The 19181-nt window shown below is 39.8% G+C and overlaps 1 protein-coding gene across 1 annotated transcript in view; it reads left to right on the plus strand.

The window, feature by feature from the left end:
• Window positions 1-1393: 1393 nt before the first annotated feature.
• Window positions 1394-19181, plus strand: part of LYPLAL1 (lysophospholipase like 1) — a 28450-nt gene continuing 10662 nt past the window's right edge. Inside the window, exons 1-3 of the mRNA XM_076334591.1 lie at window positions 1394-1508; window positions 5651-5750; window positions 16251-16420. Of these exons, the coding sequence (XP_076190706.1) occupies window positions 1424-1508; window positions 5651-5750; window positions 16251-16420 (355 nt within the window). The 5' untranslated portion in view covers window positions 1394-1423. The remainder of the gene's footprint in view (window positions 1509-5650; window positions 5751-16250; window positions 16421-19181) is intronic.

The raw sequence follows: 19181 nt of genomic DNA on the forward strand, positions 1-19181 counted from the left end.
ATGTCTCAAATACCACAATTATTTTTGTATTCTGCAAGTCAAATGAAAAGTAAGGTGAGTCTCAGCTATTAGGCACTGGCAATACTGACTTGTTCACGGTGGCACTACTTTGCTGAGATTTTGTATTCTTGAATTGGGCAACTGAGACTGTAGAAAATTTTAGATGTCTCTTTCATCCCTCCCCACCATGCAATTTTCTCATTTCCCCAACTATCAGATTTTTTTCCTTCTCTTTACTTCTTGGACCCGCTGCAGAATGCTTCTAGATATATTAAAAAGACGCTGCATACATTTTGAAGGGGCATCATAACACGCCATTTGTCAGTCTATGTTTAACTGGTGCCCTAAGATTTCATGGCCTAAATGTATAGGAAAATAGTAGTCAGGACAGTAATTTAAACAGAAATACAAGCACAGCATGCTCTTCATATTACACACACACTGATGTTTCATCTACTTAACCCACAGGCCATTCTGAAGGTAATAACATGCTACCTCAAGAGGCTAAGGTTTCATTACATTTTTAAGGACTAACAGGTGTGCCCCTACGGTTTGCCAAAATACTTCATGATGAACTGCAAAACTAATCTGTAAACTTGCTGCTCACCCCCTGGCTCGCACTGCACCTGGCTAGTGAAATGGCAATAGCAGGGTTTATGCCTGGTCATCCTTGTTCCACTGCCACAGACCTCAAAGCACCAATGCAGGTGGTTAATCACACATCACTAGAAAAAAAAGTTTTACGGCCTTAAAAGTGTATAGGTTACCTAAAAGTGCAAAGGAAAGCTCCTACTCCTCATCCCCCTACAGCAGTTCAGTAGAAACTACCAAGAGCATCAGAGTAGCTGGGCTCAGACATGGATTAAGGTCTGACAAGCTCTCAAATGTCTACTGGACCTTTGTAACATTGGTCCTTCACTTTCTGAAGAGCCTCGAAGAGCCATCAGAGCCCCCTGCCTCACCTCAGGTCGCCTGCCAGCTGGGCCTTTGCTCTTGAAAGCGTGCACCTGGTGAGGCTGAAGCTTAATTGCCTTTCCAAACACGTACAGCGCATTTGGAAAGGGGTGACCCCCCTTTACTGTTTGATCCCCAGTTTGCCTACCCCGTATGGCATTTCTAAATACGGGGTCTGTAGATACATGGTATTTTCTGTAAACAGATTTTGGTAACAGGGCATGGCGTTAAAAGTGAGAAGTTTTCTGGTCTGGGACCGGGAGAGTTGCTCCTGGGGGCAGCAGTGCCTGAGGAGAGCAGGAGATGGGACACAAGACACCCACGGCCGCGGTACGAAGCGCTGAGAAGGGCCCAGCGCACCCGCCCAGCCCAGCAGCGGGGAGCTGCGGCCGTAGGGCCGCCCCTGCGCCGGCGCGGTGGGCCGCGCTACCGGCAGGGCCGGGCCGGGAGGAGGAGGAGAGCAGTGGGAATGGCGGCGCCCGCTGCGCTGCAGAGAAGCGTGGTGTCCCCCGCGGGCAGGCACACCGCCTCCCTCGTCTTCCTGCACGGCTCAGGTGGCTGCTTTCCCCCCCCTTCTCTCCCCTGCTACCCCGCGGTGGGGCCGGGGCGCGGGGCAGGGGCTCGGTGGGCGTCGCTTCCCGCTGGGGAAGGGCGCAGCGGTGCCGCCCAGGGGAAGCCGCCCTCCGACCGCGGGGCCGGGGTGGCCGCCGCCGCCTCGCCGCCTCCTCCTGCGCGGCGGGGCCCTCCCGGGAGCGCGGCGGTTGGGGGTGGGGGGCAAGGTCGGCCCCCTCAGGCCGCGGCGGCCCGGTGCTGCGCGAGGGGGCCTGCGGGACGGGCGCGCTGCCACGGCAGCCACCAGGCTCGGCGTGGCTGGAAAGGGAGGGGAAGGGGTGTGAGGTGTCCCTGTCCCTGCGGCTCTAGCCTCCCCTGTCCTCCCCTCGGGGACAGCGCGGCGCTGGCCGGCAAGGAGGGGCCTCCGTGGGCAAAGCGGTGTGGGTGTGCCCGGACTGGGTGTAGCGTTTGGGCTTTCCCGGGCCTGAGGTGGGTCCGTGGGGTGTGTTTTAGGGACGGAGCCGTTATACACCAGCCTGGCTTTCTTCGCCATGAGAACAAACAAGTTCCAGAAGATATTCTCTTAATCCGTCCACTCTAAGAGTAGCCACATGTGAAGGATGATTTTCATAATTAAAGTGGCTCTTGGCGTTTTTAGGATCAGACTGAGAGCATTGTTGTCACCTTTTAAAAGCCAGTGTTAACAGACTGACTCTCCATTCAGAAGGGTCCTAGCCGTGTCCAGACTGGCTTCATGGCCACCATCTGCAGAAGGGACCTGTATCAGTGACCAGCCTGAGGGCAGGAGAGATGGGTGTGTTTTGTTGGGGTTTTTTCTTAAAGGTTATTTCTTACCTGCTAAATAACAACAACAAAGTCCATGTGACTTTAAAAAAAAAAAAAAAGAAAAAAACAGTAATCATAGGTCTGTATTAGATCAAGGCCTTGGGAATCAATTCTGTTGAGCTGTTCACGTGCATATGGCAACATGCTCAACTCTTTCGGTGTCTTTCTCTTAGTTTTGCTTTTAGCTGGCGACTCTATTTAGTTTAACAAAGATGTATGTGCTTATTAAATTAGTTTCATTTTTATAATCTAGTTTAATTTTGCTTTTCTCAAATTCTGTGAGTTAAAGAATGAAAGTGAAAGAGAATTCATAAGATGTGTTCAGCCCTCTTGTTAACGCTAATGCTTTAATGCTTGAGGAAATAATTTTCTCTCATGTTGGAGGAGTAAGGGAAGATTATGGTTAGAGGTTGATTCCACATGTGGTTAAAGTACTCTACAATTTTTCATTTTTGATATGATTTCATTCAGAATGTTTGCAATGGGGAAGTACAAGGGTGCTTTTATTTGGTTTTGTTTAGCAGTTCCACAGAACAGAATTTAAAACAGAAGTAGCCGCAGTGCCGTTGCTGTGGGCTGGCCTGCAAACCGGAATTGGTGCCTTCTGTACAGCGCTTGTGATGGAAAGTGGCGGTCAAATGGCATGAATCCATTTTGTTCATAATGCTTGCTCCAGACAAATTGTAACAAGTGGAGGATGTAAATGCAAAATGGTATAGAAAAATATTAGAATGTTCCCAGTACTGTACATCAAATTTAGGTAGAGGATCCATTTGGTGACTCAGCAGGGAAGGCAAATGGACATAACAAATGTATAATGAATTTTTAGACTTAGGTTTACGACTTTGCATGCTGTAACATGCACATTACATGTTGTTAAGTTTAAAATTTGCACGGAAAGAAAATTTGGAAATTCAAGCTATGTTTGAAAGGAAAATAATTCATCTTTTACTTGAGGGGGGGGGAAAGATAACATTGCTGCCATCAGTCTATTTCAGGTTTAGAAACAGACTCAAAGCAGAATTGTCTGTGCATCATTTGTTTCTTTTTAGTAGTGTTCAGAAGAACATATAATGCTAAAATCTAAGAACAGCCTGAAAGACAAACCTTTCAGAACGTTGTTGGGTTTTGTTTGGTGTCACAGTCTCCTCTCTTTCTCCCTCCCCTCCAAATTCTATTCTTACCAGATCAAAATGCATTACCTCTGCATGCAAGTGCTGACAGTGGTTGCAGAGCATTTGGACCACGGGGGGACTCTTGACACACAGCAGTTCATAGTTAAATTTTCTCTTACTTAATGAGTTTTCTATGAACTCTTCATGGGCAAACTAGTTTTATTAACTGTAAATGTTTCTGCTGATCTTGGCAAAGCTTAAGAAATGTGAATAAATAATTAAAGATGTGTCCTGCACCATTAAGGAGTTTGTAAAGACCTAAGAAAGTTCCAATTCTGTAAACATTCAGATAGTTGCTTAGGTTGACCTACCTGAGGGTTGGTCCTGTGCAAGTATTTGCAAAGCCTAGACTTTTGCTTTCTAACTGAAAAAAGAGGAGTGTATAGGAAAACAAATGTTTACTCAAGCCTCCTTAAGATATATTGTTCATAAATTAGGTGACAGCAACCATGAGGAAACCCTTGTATGTCCAGGAGTGTCTACTAAGAATCAGACGTGTGTTTGGACTTAAGACCATACTGTTCACATAAGGAAAGTGCTTGTGGGAACGTGTTCTGAAGCATCCAGTTAAAGATGTAACTTTGATTGTACTGTTTAACGTAGCACAGAATAAGATTTGTGTCAGTTCTGTGACCCTATCGCTTATTTGTCACTTGGAGTCTTTAGGTCAAACAGAGAGAACTTCGTGGTTGTGCCACTTGTGCAACAGAAAAAAAAATAATGCTGGGTTTGGATCCTTTTGCCTTCCATTTTAATTCTGAAGATGCATTAATTGTTTGTGTGAATAAAGATCACTGAATTTTGTTTGAGTGCTAAAGCAAGAGCAAATCTTCTCCATTGGGGAATTACAATCATTGTAACAGTAAATTGGTATATTCATGTGACATTGTTCAGATGAACCCATGTAATGTGGCAGTAAGCCTGGCTTAGGGCAGTGATATTTTTTTCTTGTGATTTGGCCATTTTATTGAGAAGAATAGAGTGAGTTCTGAAGTCAGACTGACCGATTTGAGATGAAGTAATAGAGAATACGGTTAACTCAGATTAACAGTTTGAGTTGATAATATGTGGGATCCTCAACTTCAAACAAAGACTAAAGTCCTGTGGCATGAGTGGCAGTAGTGAAATTCCAGTTTGCTGAATCCCCACAAATTTTTAGGTTGAACGTTACTACATGTTTTATCACTGCCTACTATAAACCATATTCCTCGATGGGCCAGATTCCTCAGGCTTGAAGCATTGTTTAACTCTTATTGGAGACTTCTGTGTGCGTGCTGTTCAGAGAGGTGGCAGTGAAGTTATAGTTGAAGATAGCAGTGACACAAAGACAAGCTCTAGAAAGTGTCTGGTGTATATATGTATACTTGTTTGAAAGGAACGCATGCTGTCTGCATAAGAATTCATCCTGTATATCTGTTCATAGCACTTCAGTCTGCAGGGGTTTTGGCTGTAGGCTGAGTTGATAAGACTAGGAAAAAGCACATTGAAAGCTAGTTGAGATCTGACTCTCAAACGGAACTGTGGGATTAAGGCTTTTGAGGAGCCTGCCAGATATTTTAACCCAAACTCATCTCTTGAGGACTTTTACAAAACATTGGGAGTGTTTCACTGATACTTCCTTTAAAGCTTATGTGTAATATTAGCATAATTAAATGTGAAGATCCTTTTTATTGGTCTTGACTAAGTTTTGAAGTGGGTTAATATAAAATTCTATAGTAAAAGTAATTATCTTTCCTAAGAGGAGCAGCAGGTGTTTTATCTCACTTTTTAAGATGTTCATCAGTATTTTTTGTTTATCACTATTATCAGCAAATAAGGTAAGATGCAAGTAAGAGGTAAGGCCTTGTGCCTGATTGGGAGATACTTAAGCCATTGGATGTAGTAAAGTATTTATTAAACTTATGCTGTGGGACCTCTTACATAGTCTGTTTCTAGGAAGTTTTGAGTCCATCTTCATTGGAAAGGGGATTGAGGTTATTCTAGAAAGTTCCTCTTTAGCATTTTGGAGGATTAACCTTGTGATTTAGAAATTAGATCAATCTGGTATAAATATATTTGACGTTGTATAGTTTTATTTCTAAATGCACAGAATAATTCTTGTTGTACTCTTCTGTGTGATACAGGTGATACTGGCCAAGGAGCAAGAACATGGATAAAACAAATTTTGAATCAAGACATGGCTTTCCAACATATAAAAGTAATTTACCCAACGGCTCCTGCCAGGTATTGTTTAATATATTTTAACTGTAGGATTAAATTATTCTAGTACTGTAAAATACACTTGTGAATACTGGTACAGACTGTAAGAACACTTCCTTCTTCTTTTTCATGTATATGCTTTTTGCCAAAACTGGAGCTCAATAGTGCATTGCTGCCCAGGGACTGTGATTTTAAGTGGTTAAGACTCTAAATGGTTAAGACTTCACAGAAATCACAGTCTCTAATTCAAATTCAGGTATTGTCCTCATAGCATCTTTCCGTCTCCTTGATATAAATAGAAGAAGATACTCCAATGTAAGTTGTAATGGCATTATAGAGCCATGTTCTGGATCACAGTCCTACCTCTAATTAACTCCAATAAATAAACCACTAAAATATTCTGTTGTATATACTGCCAGGTTTCAGTTCTGAAGGTGGTTGGTCTTTTGGCAAGTAGGATGTGAAAGATCTTCAGCTGCTGGAGAAACACTGGGAATTTAAAATTTACACATTTCTTCTTGAATCCTGACCCAACTGTTTCAATGAGAATTGAGTTCAACATTCGCTGTAGGCACAAATCTGGTTATTAAATGACACTGTGTGTTCAGTGGTAGACTGGAAATATAGATAAAAATATTTACCCCTGGGAATTTGAAAGTTAATGAGGTCAAACCTAAAGGCTAAAAGTTGGACACCTGCCTCCACATTTAGCTATCTAAAGACACAGCCTTATATTTCAGAGACTTTTAATTTTTTTAACATAAATTCATTTTTAAGGTGTCTGTGGCTCTAAGTTAGGAAAATGTTTCCTTGAAAGGTAATGGGGCTTAAGTTTCTTTCTGAATTTGTGCGTAAGTGTGGATGAATGCTGAAAGGAAAAGGAAATTGTGACATTCTACACAGACTTTCGAGGTACAGAGGTTTGAAAGTCAGAAAAAAATTTCTTGGAGGGCATAAACAAGTATAATAGCAGATTTTGTCTGGCACTCACTAATACATGAAAAAAAACTTTCCTTGACCGTGTATTTTTATGATCTACTTAGGCAGGAAAAGCAATTGAGAGATTGCAGTGTGAATGTACTCACTGTGTTACAGAAAAATCAAGCCTGTGAGTGGAAGTCTATGAAGCAGTGCGTTTTGGGTTAGTAGGTGGCAAATATGATTTTCTGTAAATAATGTGCTCATTACTTCATTGATGACAGGCTAAAGTGATGCTAGAGTTATCAGTGGCACATCACACATGCTGACGGGCTCCGTTTCTTCCCTATCAACACAGCAGGTACTGGAGAAATGCAGGAGGTTTTGCTTCCCTATGAAACAATCTTGCTTCACATGTTATATGCAACCAGAGCACCTCAGACCACATCTGTTAGGCCAGTGCTTCACTTTTCCATCCCGCTGCACTTCTGAGGTCCAATCCTTTTCTCATTTGTTTTGGTTTCTTTGGATAGCTACAGATGTAAACTATGTATAAATGATTAACCAGCAAGATCTCCTGACTCAAATGAGTGGCGTTAATGGGGAATTTGTTTTTATCTTAAGACTTTGGATTTCAGTACTTTGGTAAACAGATGGGAAGAAAGATACTGTTGTAATTAAAAGATGTGAATAAACAGTTAACTCCACTCTCTCCTTCTTTTTTAAATCGAGGTTATTCTTCTTCTCTAGAGCAGATAGAGGTCATGCACGAGTTGCTAAAAACCACTTCTGAATCAAAACTGTGAAAAGTTGTATATTCAAAAAAAAAAAAATACCCACACTGTCTTTGACTGGCAATATGAAGTACGCTTGGGAATATTAGTGTACAGTCCTCTGTTGCTGATAAGCACCATTAGCTGACATAGTGAAATAAAACAGATGCCCTTAAGTACAACAATGTTTGCCACTGTTTGCAGCAATGCTGAAGTGAAGTTTGTGAAGATGTTATTAGTTGAAACCAAATAACAGAAGCCTTTACAGACCCATTTCACGTTGTTTTGGTATTCAAGTCCAAAACACACTATGCTTTTGAAACATTTGTAATGGTTGCTCTCCTTTCTTCCACAGAAAGGAAAAACAAGGCCTAGAACATCCAAACTGGAATGGCAGACATTAAAATAATTATATCTTCATTAGGAACTTGAATATATGGTCTGATTTTGTGTGTGTGTGTATGTATATATGTTTTGATAAGAATTCCAAATGCTTCTGGCACCAGTGGGGGAATTCAGCATCCTTGATAATGAGACCTATAGGTAGACGGTTACGGGTGTGCAGATATGCTGAAGAAGGTTCTGATCCAGTCTTTGATCATGTAGAGACAGAGCAATATGCTGGTTGAAAGCTACACTGATGTGAGTGAGAGTCTCTGTGGGTGGCACAACCTGCCACTGCATTGTCAATTACAGGAGCAGAGTGCAAAGCTTGCCAGCAGGTTTTTACACTGATGATGAAATCAAAGAAAAGCTTGAAGTTAGGCAAGACCCTACTAGGATTGCTTGGCTAATATGCTCTTCTGGCAAAATACTGTTAATGTCGATGTAGTTCATTCTCTATAAACTCCTGTCTTTTCCAGCATAACTTACCACATACACATTGAATGCTCTCCATCAAAGTAGTTATGCCAGTAAAAGCAGGTGTGATGATATAACTGCAATGCTAGAGGCTTTGGCAGGATAAACTGCAGGTCAGGAATACCTCTTCACGTTTTTGATGGATATAATTCTGCTGATAGATAAATCTATAGATTTGGCCTTATACATTCTTCACCTCTATTAAATACAGTTCTGAAAAGCAGTGGAGTTCAAATTTTTCAGAAAACATTGAAAATATTTTTTTCTTTGTGGAGGGTGGATGGGGTTTATGTTTACATTTTGTTTAGATTTTTATCCCAGGCACTGAAACATACATATTTTTCATTTACTACAACATCAGAGGTTCAGACATGTTTTGATTCGAGTCAATATGTTTGAAAATTATTTTGGAAAACCAGCCCAGCACATAATCTAGAAGAATTCTCAAACATGTTCTCTGGGTTCACGAGCATTGATTTTGGCAAACGCTAGAGAGGATACTTCCATTTTATGGGTAAAAGCAATAGAATGTTACTGAACTACATTTTATACAACTGGTTTTTACTGTTCTCTGTAGGTCTCTGTAAAAGGTTACACTTTTTAAAAAAATTACTTTTCTTTAATCATTTTTATAATGTGCAGGATCTGTGTAGAGAATGATCACCAGATGTCCCCTGGACAGGTAAAGTTTTTGCAGCGTTTTGTCACACTCATCCCCCATTACTTTGGAAAGTCCTATGAGTCTCATATTTGTTTCCTGAGCAAAAATAACAGAATGTAGATAGTGCAATTTACTATTAAAAAAGAAAAACTTGCAAAAGTTCTAAGTAAAATGCTAAAAAGCATGCTTAAATAAAAAAGGGAAAAATATGTGGATTTGAAGTCTCAATGTGATGTAGTGGGAGTAGTGGCACCTGACTTTGGAATATGTTTGGAAATTAAATGCATGTAGCTGGCGCATGCAAATGTTGCTTTACAAGTGAATTTTTAGACATCGCTTAGAGAGGTTTTGGTTTTTGTCTTTAATGTAGGCAACTGGGATACTTAAAAATGAGTAGAGAACTTATTTTAATAGGTTGTTCTTTTAACTTTATCTAGCTTTCTTTCAAGGTCAGTGCTTCTGTACATAGATTACACTTCTTAAACACAACAGAATTCTATTTCCTCTCCCTTGTAATGCTAATGTATATCTTTAATTAAAAAAAAAAAGCTCAAATTGTAGCCCTAGCAGCTGATGCAATCCCTAAAGCCACGTCTACAGTAATAGGTTTAAAGGAGAGGGTTTCCTTTTTCCTTTTTTATTTGGGTCAGGATGGCTACAGCTTTAAATACTGTTTCAGCTGCTACAACTGTGACTTAAACATTAGGTTTCTATTGAGTTTCTAAATCAGAACTGAATACCACCCAATTTAACCTTTTTTTTTTTTTTTAATAGAAAGTGATAGTTTAAATTGGCATTGCAGGAGCTAACGTGGTAAAGTTAAAACCATTTAGGCTCCACTTGTTTTAATAAGTATACCTTCCCTTCTATAATTCCCTTAAAAAATCTAGGTCAAAGATTCTTTGCGTTGTCTAGCATTCCATTCTGACAGTCCTTCTCTTTTGCAAGTCAGAAAGTAAACTATAAATACTTCTGGGGCTATTTTGTGGATCTTTTTGACATTCGCTCAACATACCTTTCTGTGGCCAATAAGTCTCCATGCAGAGTTTGTTGTCTGGTTTGGTTTTTTTTTTTTTCCCCAATTTATTCTAATTTCCCTTGTCTCTGAGTATGTGGCTGGTAAGGACTGCTCAGCGTTACATGGCCTGATGCTCCATCCTTTCACCTAAGTTCACATCTTTGCTCGGCTCATGGGTGGAAATGAGTTTCATCTCATCGTAGTCCCCATTTGGCTATATCGCAAAACCACCAGACAGTTTGGCACCGCTCAGCTACATTGGCAGTCTCTACTTGTGAGAGGCCTAGGATTGGAAAAGCAGCAGGGGTACTGCAGGTCAGACTTGAGATGGATTGGCGGAGCCGTGTAGGGGAGCGTGCATGGTGCCTATCATACTACGTTTGGCTCAAGCAAATGTTATTAATCCTTCACTTTTGTAAGCCCTAACCTCATTCATAAATTTAACACAAAGAAGTCTTTTTAGAGGTGGAAGTTTGAGGGACAAATGGAAAGGGTTTTGGTTGGCATCATGGGGTGGTTCTTTCATCTCCTGTAAGTAGAAATGTAACATTCTGCATAATAATGATGGAAGCATGCTTGGATAAACTTTGTATTTTCCTTTTATTTCTCCTCTTGCATTAGGTGAGGAAGACATATGGATACGCATACATGTAATGCTTACATCATATACTAAATACAATGTGGAATGCAATAAACGCTTGTCAAATATACTTTAGTCATGCTTTGGGAAAACAAAGTAGAACATGATGGCAATAATCATGTATTTCTAATCCCTTTAACTACATCGTGCTCTTGGACATCCTTCCTCTTGTTTTTCTTCTCTCAACCGTTTTCCAGTGTAGGAGAGTTGGAGACAGTGGTTTTTATATGGCCCCTCCAGCAAGCAGTTGTGGGGTTCTAAGTTATGTGTCGTTCTTTGCTCTTGCTTTACAGTCTTTTCAGGGGTTTCTGTGCTTAGCTAGTGTCATTCATCCATCCTCAGTGGTGTTTGCCACCAGCTTGTGAAAGATCCCACTCTGAATCCCAGAGTGTCTTTCAAACCCCGTAATGGAGAACTGATTCAGATTGGACCCTGGTTTGCTTCTTGCCACTTTCCTTCAGTGAATTCATAAAGCAGCCACTATTAGCTGGTTGCTGAGGAACTGGCAGTGTCTAGAAAAGGTCATTTATGGTCTTCTCAACCATAACGTTATTGCTGTTTCTCTGAAATCCCCACAATTTACACCCCACCCCCCAAAAAAAATCCGAACCCAACAAACCAACAGAAACAAACTCAGAATCTGACCTGCTGAGTTTTATGTCAGCTTGTATTGTGGCTTCCTTTGTCTTGAATGAATAAGATTTGTCCCAAGTAACAAAAGCTGTCAACATAGTATTTCTTTAAGGTAACTGTTCTGTACTGGTTCAGTTAGCTCTCATTTCAGGCAGTATATATCCAGAACAACTATTAAAAGCATTTGTATGTGGTTGAGTGAACAGGCACAGCCTGTTCTGTGGAACAGACAAAATTGCTCCTCATGGAGATCACTCTTGCCTTCCTTTTTTTAATTTTTTTTTTTTACGTATACTTCCAAGTTTAAGCTCTTTGAATTTCTGACACATCTTATGCTGTGTTACCGTACCGCAAAGCTTCACTGTTAAGATATGTTGAACCTCAGTTTTAACATAAGATATACCTTGGACTAGAGCTTTGAATTATACTTCTGATTTGAATAGGTGGATTCTCTGCCTTCCCCCCCCTCCTTTTCTTTTAAAATTCACTTTCTGCTTCAAGCAGACAGTGGGAATTAAAAAGCAGAATTATGAAGTGGATTTTCTATTGTGGTGTACTAGTATCAGCAGTGAGATTATGCTAGCAGAAAATTTGGGACTGGGGAGTAACTTTGCTTTCATTGGAAAAACCTGCCATCAGCTTTAAGAGAGTCAAGACTTGCTTCTAGAACTTAAGCGGTCTGGCAGTGTGCTCTGTAGATTTTCTCGAAGGGATGCATAGACTTCCAAAAGACAACATTACAATGTCTCATGCGACTCTGTGCCTCCTAACTGAGAGGAGATGGGCTTGGGAAGGAAGCAAAAGTAAGGATTTCAAAAATTTTGATCTTTCTCTTTCTTTCTTTGAATCTTGAAGCCTAACTTCACTATAAATTCCCAGTTCTGTCTGACATCTCAGGAAGTTCTGTCTGGAACTTCAAGAAAGTTGTAAGCCAGCACCAGTGGTCTGGGTTTTATGTGACTGCATTAGCAGGGTGATCATAGTGCTGAGTGTGAAGGCAGCGATACGGCTGTGCATCGGGAGAAAGAGTTGGGGGAAGAATATTAACTATTTGTCAACATGCTGTCTGCTACTCTTATGTTTCTTATTTAAAGCAGCTAGTAGTGCTGGCTTGTCTTTTAACTTAAAACGTTGGACAGGGACAGTGATTTATTGGATAACAAACAAAAACACCTGTAGTTTTATGTGAATTGCTATGCTAATAGCATCATTTTGGAGATAGAATTTGGCATGTTTTTAGATCTGAATTTGAACCTTGTGTAGCATCATTTACTTGCTCTCCACTTCTGTTAAGATAATTTCAAACTATTTAGCGCAATTCTAAACGTGATTAAGAAAGTCTAGAGTATATAATCCACACTCCAGGAAGGTGGAAAAAGATGTGTTTTTCCATCAGTTTTAAAAAAAATGAAACGTTTATTGCTTCCTGCTTTCATTATATTTTCATCGTTAGTACATAACTGACATTAGGAGAAGCTAACCTATCTTCAGTTTGTGAAAACTTGAATGATCTGTATTACTTTGAAACTTTGCAGTGAAATCAACAGTGAAAATTACTTCTATCTGAATACATGTTTAAAAGATTGAAAGGATGATAAATACTTACAGAGATATTACAGGATAGATTTTCCTTTTAAGAAATTCAAATATTAGGTGTGTAGGATCTTCTTGAAAGTGCAGTCTTATGCAAGAAGTGTATGTGTGAGAAAACAATTGTAGATCTATGTGCACCCTTAAAAAATAAGACCTATAAAGTAATCAGAAAACATGGTCTAGAGTGATTTGACGATGTTGGGAAGCATTTTAAAGATTCTTTTCTGTAGGATGCCTGCAGTTTCTTAAATGCTGTTTGATATTAGCCATGTCTCTTTTACGTCTTTGTTTCTCTATATTTTTAAATGTTAAGAGTTAGTTCAATTTGTAGGAAATTGTGTTTCAAATGTCTCTTAAAAATGGGTAAAAGTTTGGAAGTTGAATATACCCAGAGAGAAGGTTCTTGATTCTTGTTTTCTTATATGGATTTGAATCTTTTGTGTGCTCCAGAGCAAGCAAGACAAAAACACACACCCCCTTTAAAACTAAACAAACAACAACAACAAAAACCCCCACACAACTTGGGGGGCTATACATTTTCATTCTGAGTTTCAGCAGCACACGTTTTAGAGACATGGAGCTTTATTTTTAGTATAATTTAAAAAAGAGAATAAAGAAAGTGAGGCACAGAGGAAAAAATCATCGGGACTAATGTTACAAGTTTTGATTAAACTTAGGAAAGCAAAAAATCCAAACTTAAAGCTGACCATTTGGTCTGACACTGTCCTTAACTGACCATGCTGATCTTACCAGATGGAGTTTTCACTCCACTCTGTGTTTCTTTGCTTTTGTGTATTTCAGTCCAGCTTCTCGTGTCACTGTAACATAGGGATTTCTTTTATTTTTTTCTTTTGTGGTTTAATTGTATGAAAAAATTTTGTTCTGTATTCTTGGAGCTGTACAGATGGTTCCATGCCAAACATATTTGTTTACCGTGGTAATGTCTGAGTTGTAGTGTGCCAGCTAATAAAGGGATTTATTTAAGGAACAAGGTGAATGACTAAAACAGATGTGCCAGTTGGGTGAACCATTAAAAGAATCTTACTTCTCAGCTTTATGTAAAGGTTATTTTTAATGCATTTCTGAGAAATCAAGGGTGGTTGCAAGGATGTTTTTGAGACAGCTGAAAGCATCTTGTCCGTTTGCTTGGGGGTCTTTTCCTGTGGACTTAAGACACATTAGTCTTTCATCTTATCTTATGGAAGAATTTGCAAAGACAGCAGGTGAAGGTCCTGGGTTTTGACATCTGATCAAGTATTATAATCTCATCATGGATTTTGTCCTGTTCATGAATTGCGTGATTCTGTCTTTCAGTTGTGGGGAAACCTGTTTTAATATTTCTGTAAATTTCTGTAATGTAATACAAATACGTATCTTCATTCCATGGAAATCCTGGGTCAACCTGCTATAATAATACTAAAACCTTACAAATCTTTTCTCACACAAATGTAAGGTGCTCTGGTTTTACTAGAAAATGAAGCACTCTGGCTGCTAAGCATTTTAACAAGGTTTGATTTAAAAGTGTTTGAGAGAGAAGCTAAAACTATGAATTAAATGCTGTTTGCCCAAGCGCTTAGTCTGATGTACATCACATTGTCCAAGTGACTTCCAGAAACTCCACTGATTCTGCTGTTGTTGATACTTTTGACTGGAATGTCTCATCTTTGAAATTGACTTTTGTGAATTAGAGATGTGTAATCTTGTTTCTTAGGTGTTGATCAATTCATTTGGGAAGGATCCTGGAGACAGTGATAATGCTAAAGAGAAGTTTAAAAAAAAAAAAAAAGGCAAAGGCATTTTAATAACACTTTTTAAACTTAGCTTTAGCTTGTTGGGTGTACAAAATATTTCCACTGAATTTCCTTTAATTTAGGAGTTACCTTTTTTAATAGAAAGTGAGAGCTAACTTGAAAAAAAAAAATCGTTAATTCTGGTGCTTAAGTATATGGTTTGTTTTGAATTAAGCAAATGAGGGGCTACTTTAAGGCCCACACTGTACTAAACTTGACCATGTACTTGTATGACATTTTGAATAACAGATTGTTGTGGTTTTTAGGTACTCATTCCTGAAGCTGTGCTCAAAAAGATGAAAAACTGTAATCTGTCTGTACCCATCTGTTGCTGTTGGTTGCCTCTTTCATTATATTTGGCTTACCAGCTTTTAAGTCATGGACTTTCTTTATTTCATGTTCATGGCACCGGGCAGAAGATGATCCTCATTTTTGACTTGTGTGACTGAGTAATGCAAATAGTATACTGCCTCTTGTACGCTTGTACTAGTGGCAGTATTTCTGGTTTAGAAATAGCAATTTACATATATGAAGCCTCTCTGGTATTAGTAAAGGCAGAATTTGTTCTTTCATTAAGAATAATTGAAATAGTGGCTTTCTCATTTTAGGTTAGTTGTGTTTTTGTTTAATCCTAGTACTGAAGAAAATCCAGAGAGATCACAGAAGTCAATGTTAGCATTTTCAGTGGGTTCCCATCCAGACAAATTTATCAAAGGCTGTCTGTTTGTAGGCAATGATTGTAATCTGATCTGAGCTTAAGTAAAAATGAAGAATGTGCCCCCTTATTAAACATTGCAATTAAGGATTTTAGGGGGCTTGGTTTTGAGATGAAGCATCGATCTCAAAGCAGTATGTTTGGTATTAAATTGTAGAGCCATTGCAAGGCAATTAGATCACCTTTCTTGGGATTTCAGGGCTCTATTCATCATCTTTATTTAAAAACAAAGAAAAGGCTGCTTTGAATTGTAGCTTCCTTGATTATCTGAGGTTTGGGCAGCATGTTAAAGCACTTAAAATACTGATCTGACAACACAGTATTGGGGGGGGGGGAAGTATCATTATGTCTCTAATTTGCGTCTGTGCACCAATCCAGTAAGCAACATGACATGACTTTCAGTTATTTTTATGAGATACTTGCCCATTAAGGTGAGGATGGCTGTATTTATTTAAGAAAAATTGACAGAAGGAAGAAATTTTTGTAAATACTCCTGTCAGTTTTCGACAAGAATAAGACAACTGAATCCCATAAAGTTAGCTCCTGCAAAGCTGTCTTGTTTAGCAGTTTCTTCAGTTTGTCCTATTCCAAGGTGGATTTCAACCCTAACTTTGTTTAGGATTAAGAACCTCTTGACAGGCTTAGGATTTAAAATGTTTAGCTGACTTGATCAACCTTGACATTGAACTGACTGAAACTTGCATTTTATACAGCTTCCAAATGCTGTCTTCATTCTTGAAGGACAGTGTTTTGAATGCAAGGAAATGCAATGTGACTGGATGTGAATTGAGTTAGACCCAAAAGAGGTTCCTTCTCTCCTTGGCTGGAGAGAAAGTGAATTGTTTTTATTTATCAGGTATGCTGAAGGCTTTTGGTCTTACGCTTGCTTAATCATTTGTTTTCTTTCCTTCCACCACTCCAGGCCATATACACCTATGAAAGGAGCCTTTTCCACTGTGTGGTTTGACAGGTATAAGATTTCTAACGATTGTCCAGAACACATTGAAAGTATTGATTCTATGTGCCGGGGACTTACAGACTTGATCAACGATGAGATTAAAAACGGCATTGCAAAGAACAGGATACTAATAGGTAAGAGAGACTTACTTTTAATGTGTTTATTTTAATGGTTTTTTTAATTGTTAAGAGATCATCTACTTTGAATTTACTCCATCCTGAAAGCTCATGAGCATGCCTTGCAACTGCTGAATAGCCCCTTCAGCAGCCAATCCTCCAGAATATTGAAACGTTATTTAACCTGCATCAGCTGGGGAATGTGGCTAACTGCAAGCAGTGTCCTCAAAAATGTAACTTAAAACTACTTTTATTGTAAATAGTCATTTGTAATCGTTATTTAAAATACAGGGTGGGCAGTGACTTACTTACATATTTTTACTATTTCCTTTTAGCCCTTTTCGAGGAATGTTTTCATACTTTCCCAAAATTACTTGTATTTAGGAGAATGGAGATGTAGCGTATAAATAATCATGAGATTTTCCTTACCCCTCTAATAATTTTGGATTAATTCGTGGGGGAAAAATTTTGCATGTTACACATCACTAAAGATTAACGCACTTGATAACAAGTGAAGTATTAGCTGTCATAGTTCATATGTGTCTATCTTCCTGTCCCTCTTAATTTCCACGAATTTCCAGTAACTTTCACAGTACTTCTGTGAAGCAGATAGTGGGATTTTGAGGCACAGGAGTTGAGGGAATGGAGTAGCCTGTGTGAGAGAGGGAATGAGAATTCACGAGTCCTTGGCTCCCTGTCCCATCCCTAGACCACAAATGTTGGGGAAAAAAGTCTTAATGTGGGAACTTCATAAATTTTTGGCCAACTGAGTCATGCCATCAAAATCCTGCGTGGTGGAGCCACTGCCATTCAACCTACATGTTTTCTTGGTCCAGCCCCATGTTGCTCTTTGAAGGCCTCTGTTTACTCTCCCTTTCTGGCTCATTGCCCTGGCTGCAGAATGCATTGTTTTGGATGGCTGTCAGCACAGTCTCTTTGATCTGTCTTTTCTGTGTTATACCTGCTGGCTTGGAAACAGCTGAAGAAGCGCAGGTGCTTTTCTGTAGGGTGAGCTGGGAGATGTTCTGTGTACAGATCCAACTTGCTACTAGGCTTTTCTCCTTTCTCTGTAGCCTTCAAAATGAGATCTAGTGAGACAGCGGAGTATGAAAGTTGTTTTACAAGTTGTAAGCAGAGTAAGGAAGTTGGTATGCACCGATTGCTTCAGCCCGTAGATTCTTTGGAAGTCCCCGTCTCTGTGTGTTTGCATTCCTCATCTGTAAATCAGAAATAATTATACTTATTTTCTTACTGTTGAGAGCTTTGATTTCAGGCTTCTACAGTAAGGCACTGTTTCCTTGCCTCTGTGACAGAGACGACTTGCATATATCCTCACAGTTGAACCTAATATTCGTGCTACAAGCCAAATAGGCAGCCCTGAATTAGCTCCATCCAAAGTGCAGAAGCGACCCATGGGGATGCAGAAATTCGCTGGTGGAAAATGAATTGTGTCACTTGTGGCTGCACAAGATTAAGTGTTCTTCCACGAGAATTTTGTGCCTTCTCTGCACTGATTTTGATGATTAACCGGTGTGTGATGCAGTGGAGAATGAAGCTTAGAGATCCCGTAAGGTTTCTGTGCATAAAGGTTGGGTTTAGTATCAGTCTGAGTCAGCCTAATGTGACATTCTTAGTTGTTTAAGATGGCACTTTGTGCAAATAATTGCCCATCTTCTGGCATTGTGTCTTACAGGGAATTAGGAATTCTCTAAAGGCACCTGGCAGCTTTATAACATTTTTGATCAAAAGAGAATATGAGGCCAAGGTATAGTTATGAAGATATAGTCAGTATGTCTGCACCAAACTGTAATGTCCACTGGAAAAGGAGAAATGGGTGGCCTGAAATTTTTCTGAGTTTGGGAAAGATTGGTGTACAGAATGTCAGAGAACTAAGTCCTGTTAGATGTTTTTAGACTTCTCTTTGAAAAAGTCAGGAATATCCATCTGATACAGGAAGAGGAGGCTTGAGGTAACAGGTGGGGAGCAGACAGTAGATTTGTGACTGCTGGTATCATAGAGTTGGAGGAGGCAGCCTTCTTGTGGTGAAGGGAAAAATAAGACAATTATAGCAGAGGAAACCATGGTGAAATTTTGCTATGAATATTTCCTCAGTGCATTCAGTGATGTTGAGTCATGTTGGAGATCCATAATGGGAATGCTGGTGCCTATCTTATTATGGAAAGTAGAGACAAAATATTTGAGAGAAGAGACTGGAGGACTTGGGAGTCTGTGAAAAGCAGTGGGGGCCTTTTCAGGTAGGTCACAGAAGCCAAGAGCGCAGAGCAGTTGCATGAAGAGGTAGTTACAGGGAATGAAATGGTTGTTAAAGGGTTAAGGAGAACTGGGTTGTGGGACTGTCTGTTTTGTAATGAGTGGGAGTTTTAATGAGTGGAAAGAAAACAAAACGAGCATGAGGAGGGTAACAAGATTGAAGGTTATGGTTTTATATGGAATAGCAGACTAGAAATTACAGGCTGAGGATGAGTGTCAGATATTGTTAGATGAGGGCGAGCGAGGTGTTAGGCAAGCAGGAAGGTGGGTAGCTGCTGACAGCTCAGAGGTGTGGGATAAGAAGGCAAGATCTGAGGGAGCACTGTGCAAAGGAGAGCAAGTGGGAAGAGAGGGGAAACAGGAGCAGGCTCTCAAGCAGTGGAAAAAGAGAAGCCCAACACCTGGTGTTCTGGGGGATGATTCTCCTTCTGGAGGCATTCAAACTTTCCACAAGCCTCAAGATTGTGGGTACAATAAGATCATTTGTTCTGAAAGAAATTATAGCCTG

The sequence above is a fragment of the Aptenodytes patagonicus genome, chromosome 3 (genome assembly GCF_965638725.1).
Source record: "Aptenodytes patagonicus chromosome 3, bAptPat1.pri.cur, whole genome shotgun sequence".
Lineage (NCBI taxonomy): Eukaryota > Metazoa > Chordata > Aves > Sphenisciformes > Spheniscidae > Aptenodytes > Aptenodytes patagonicus.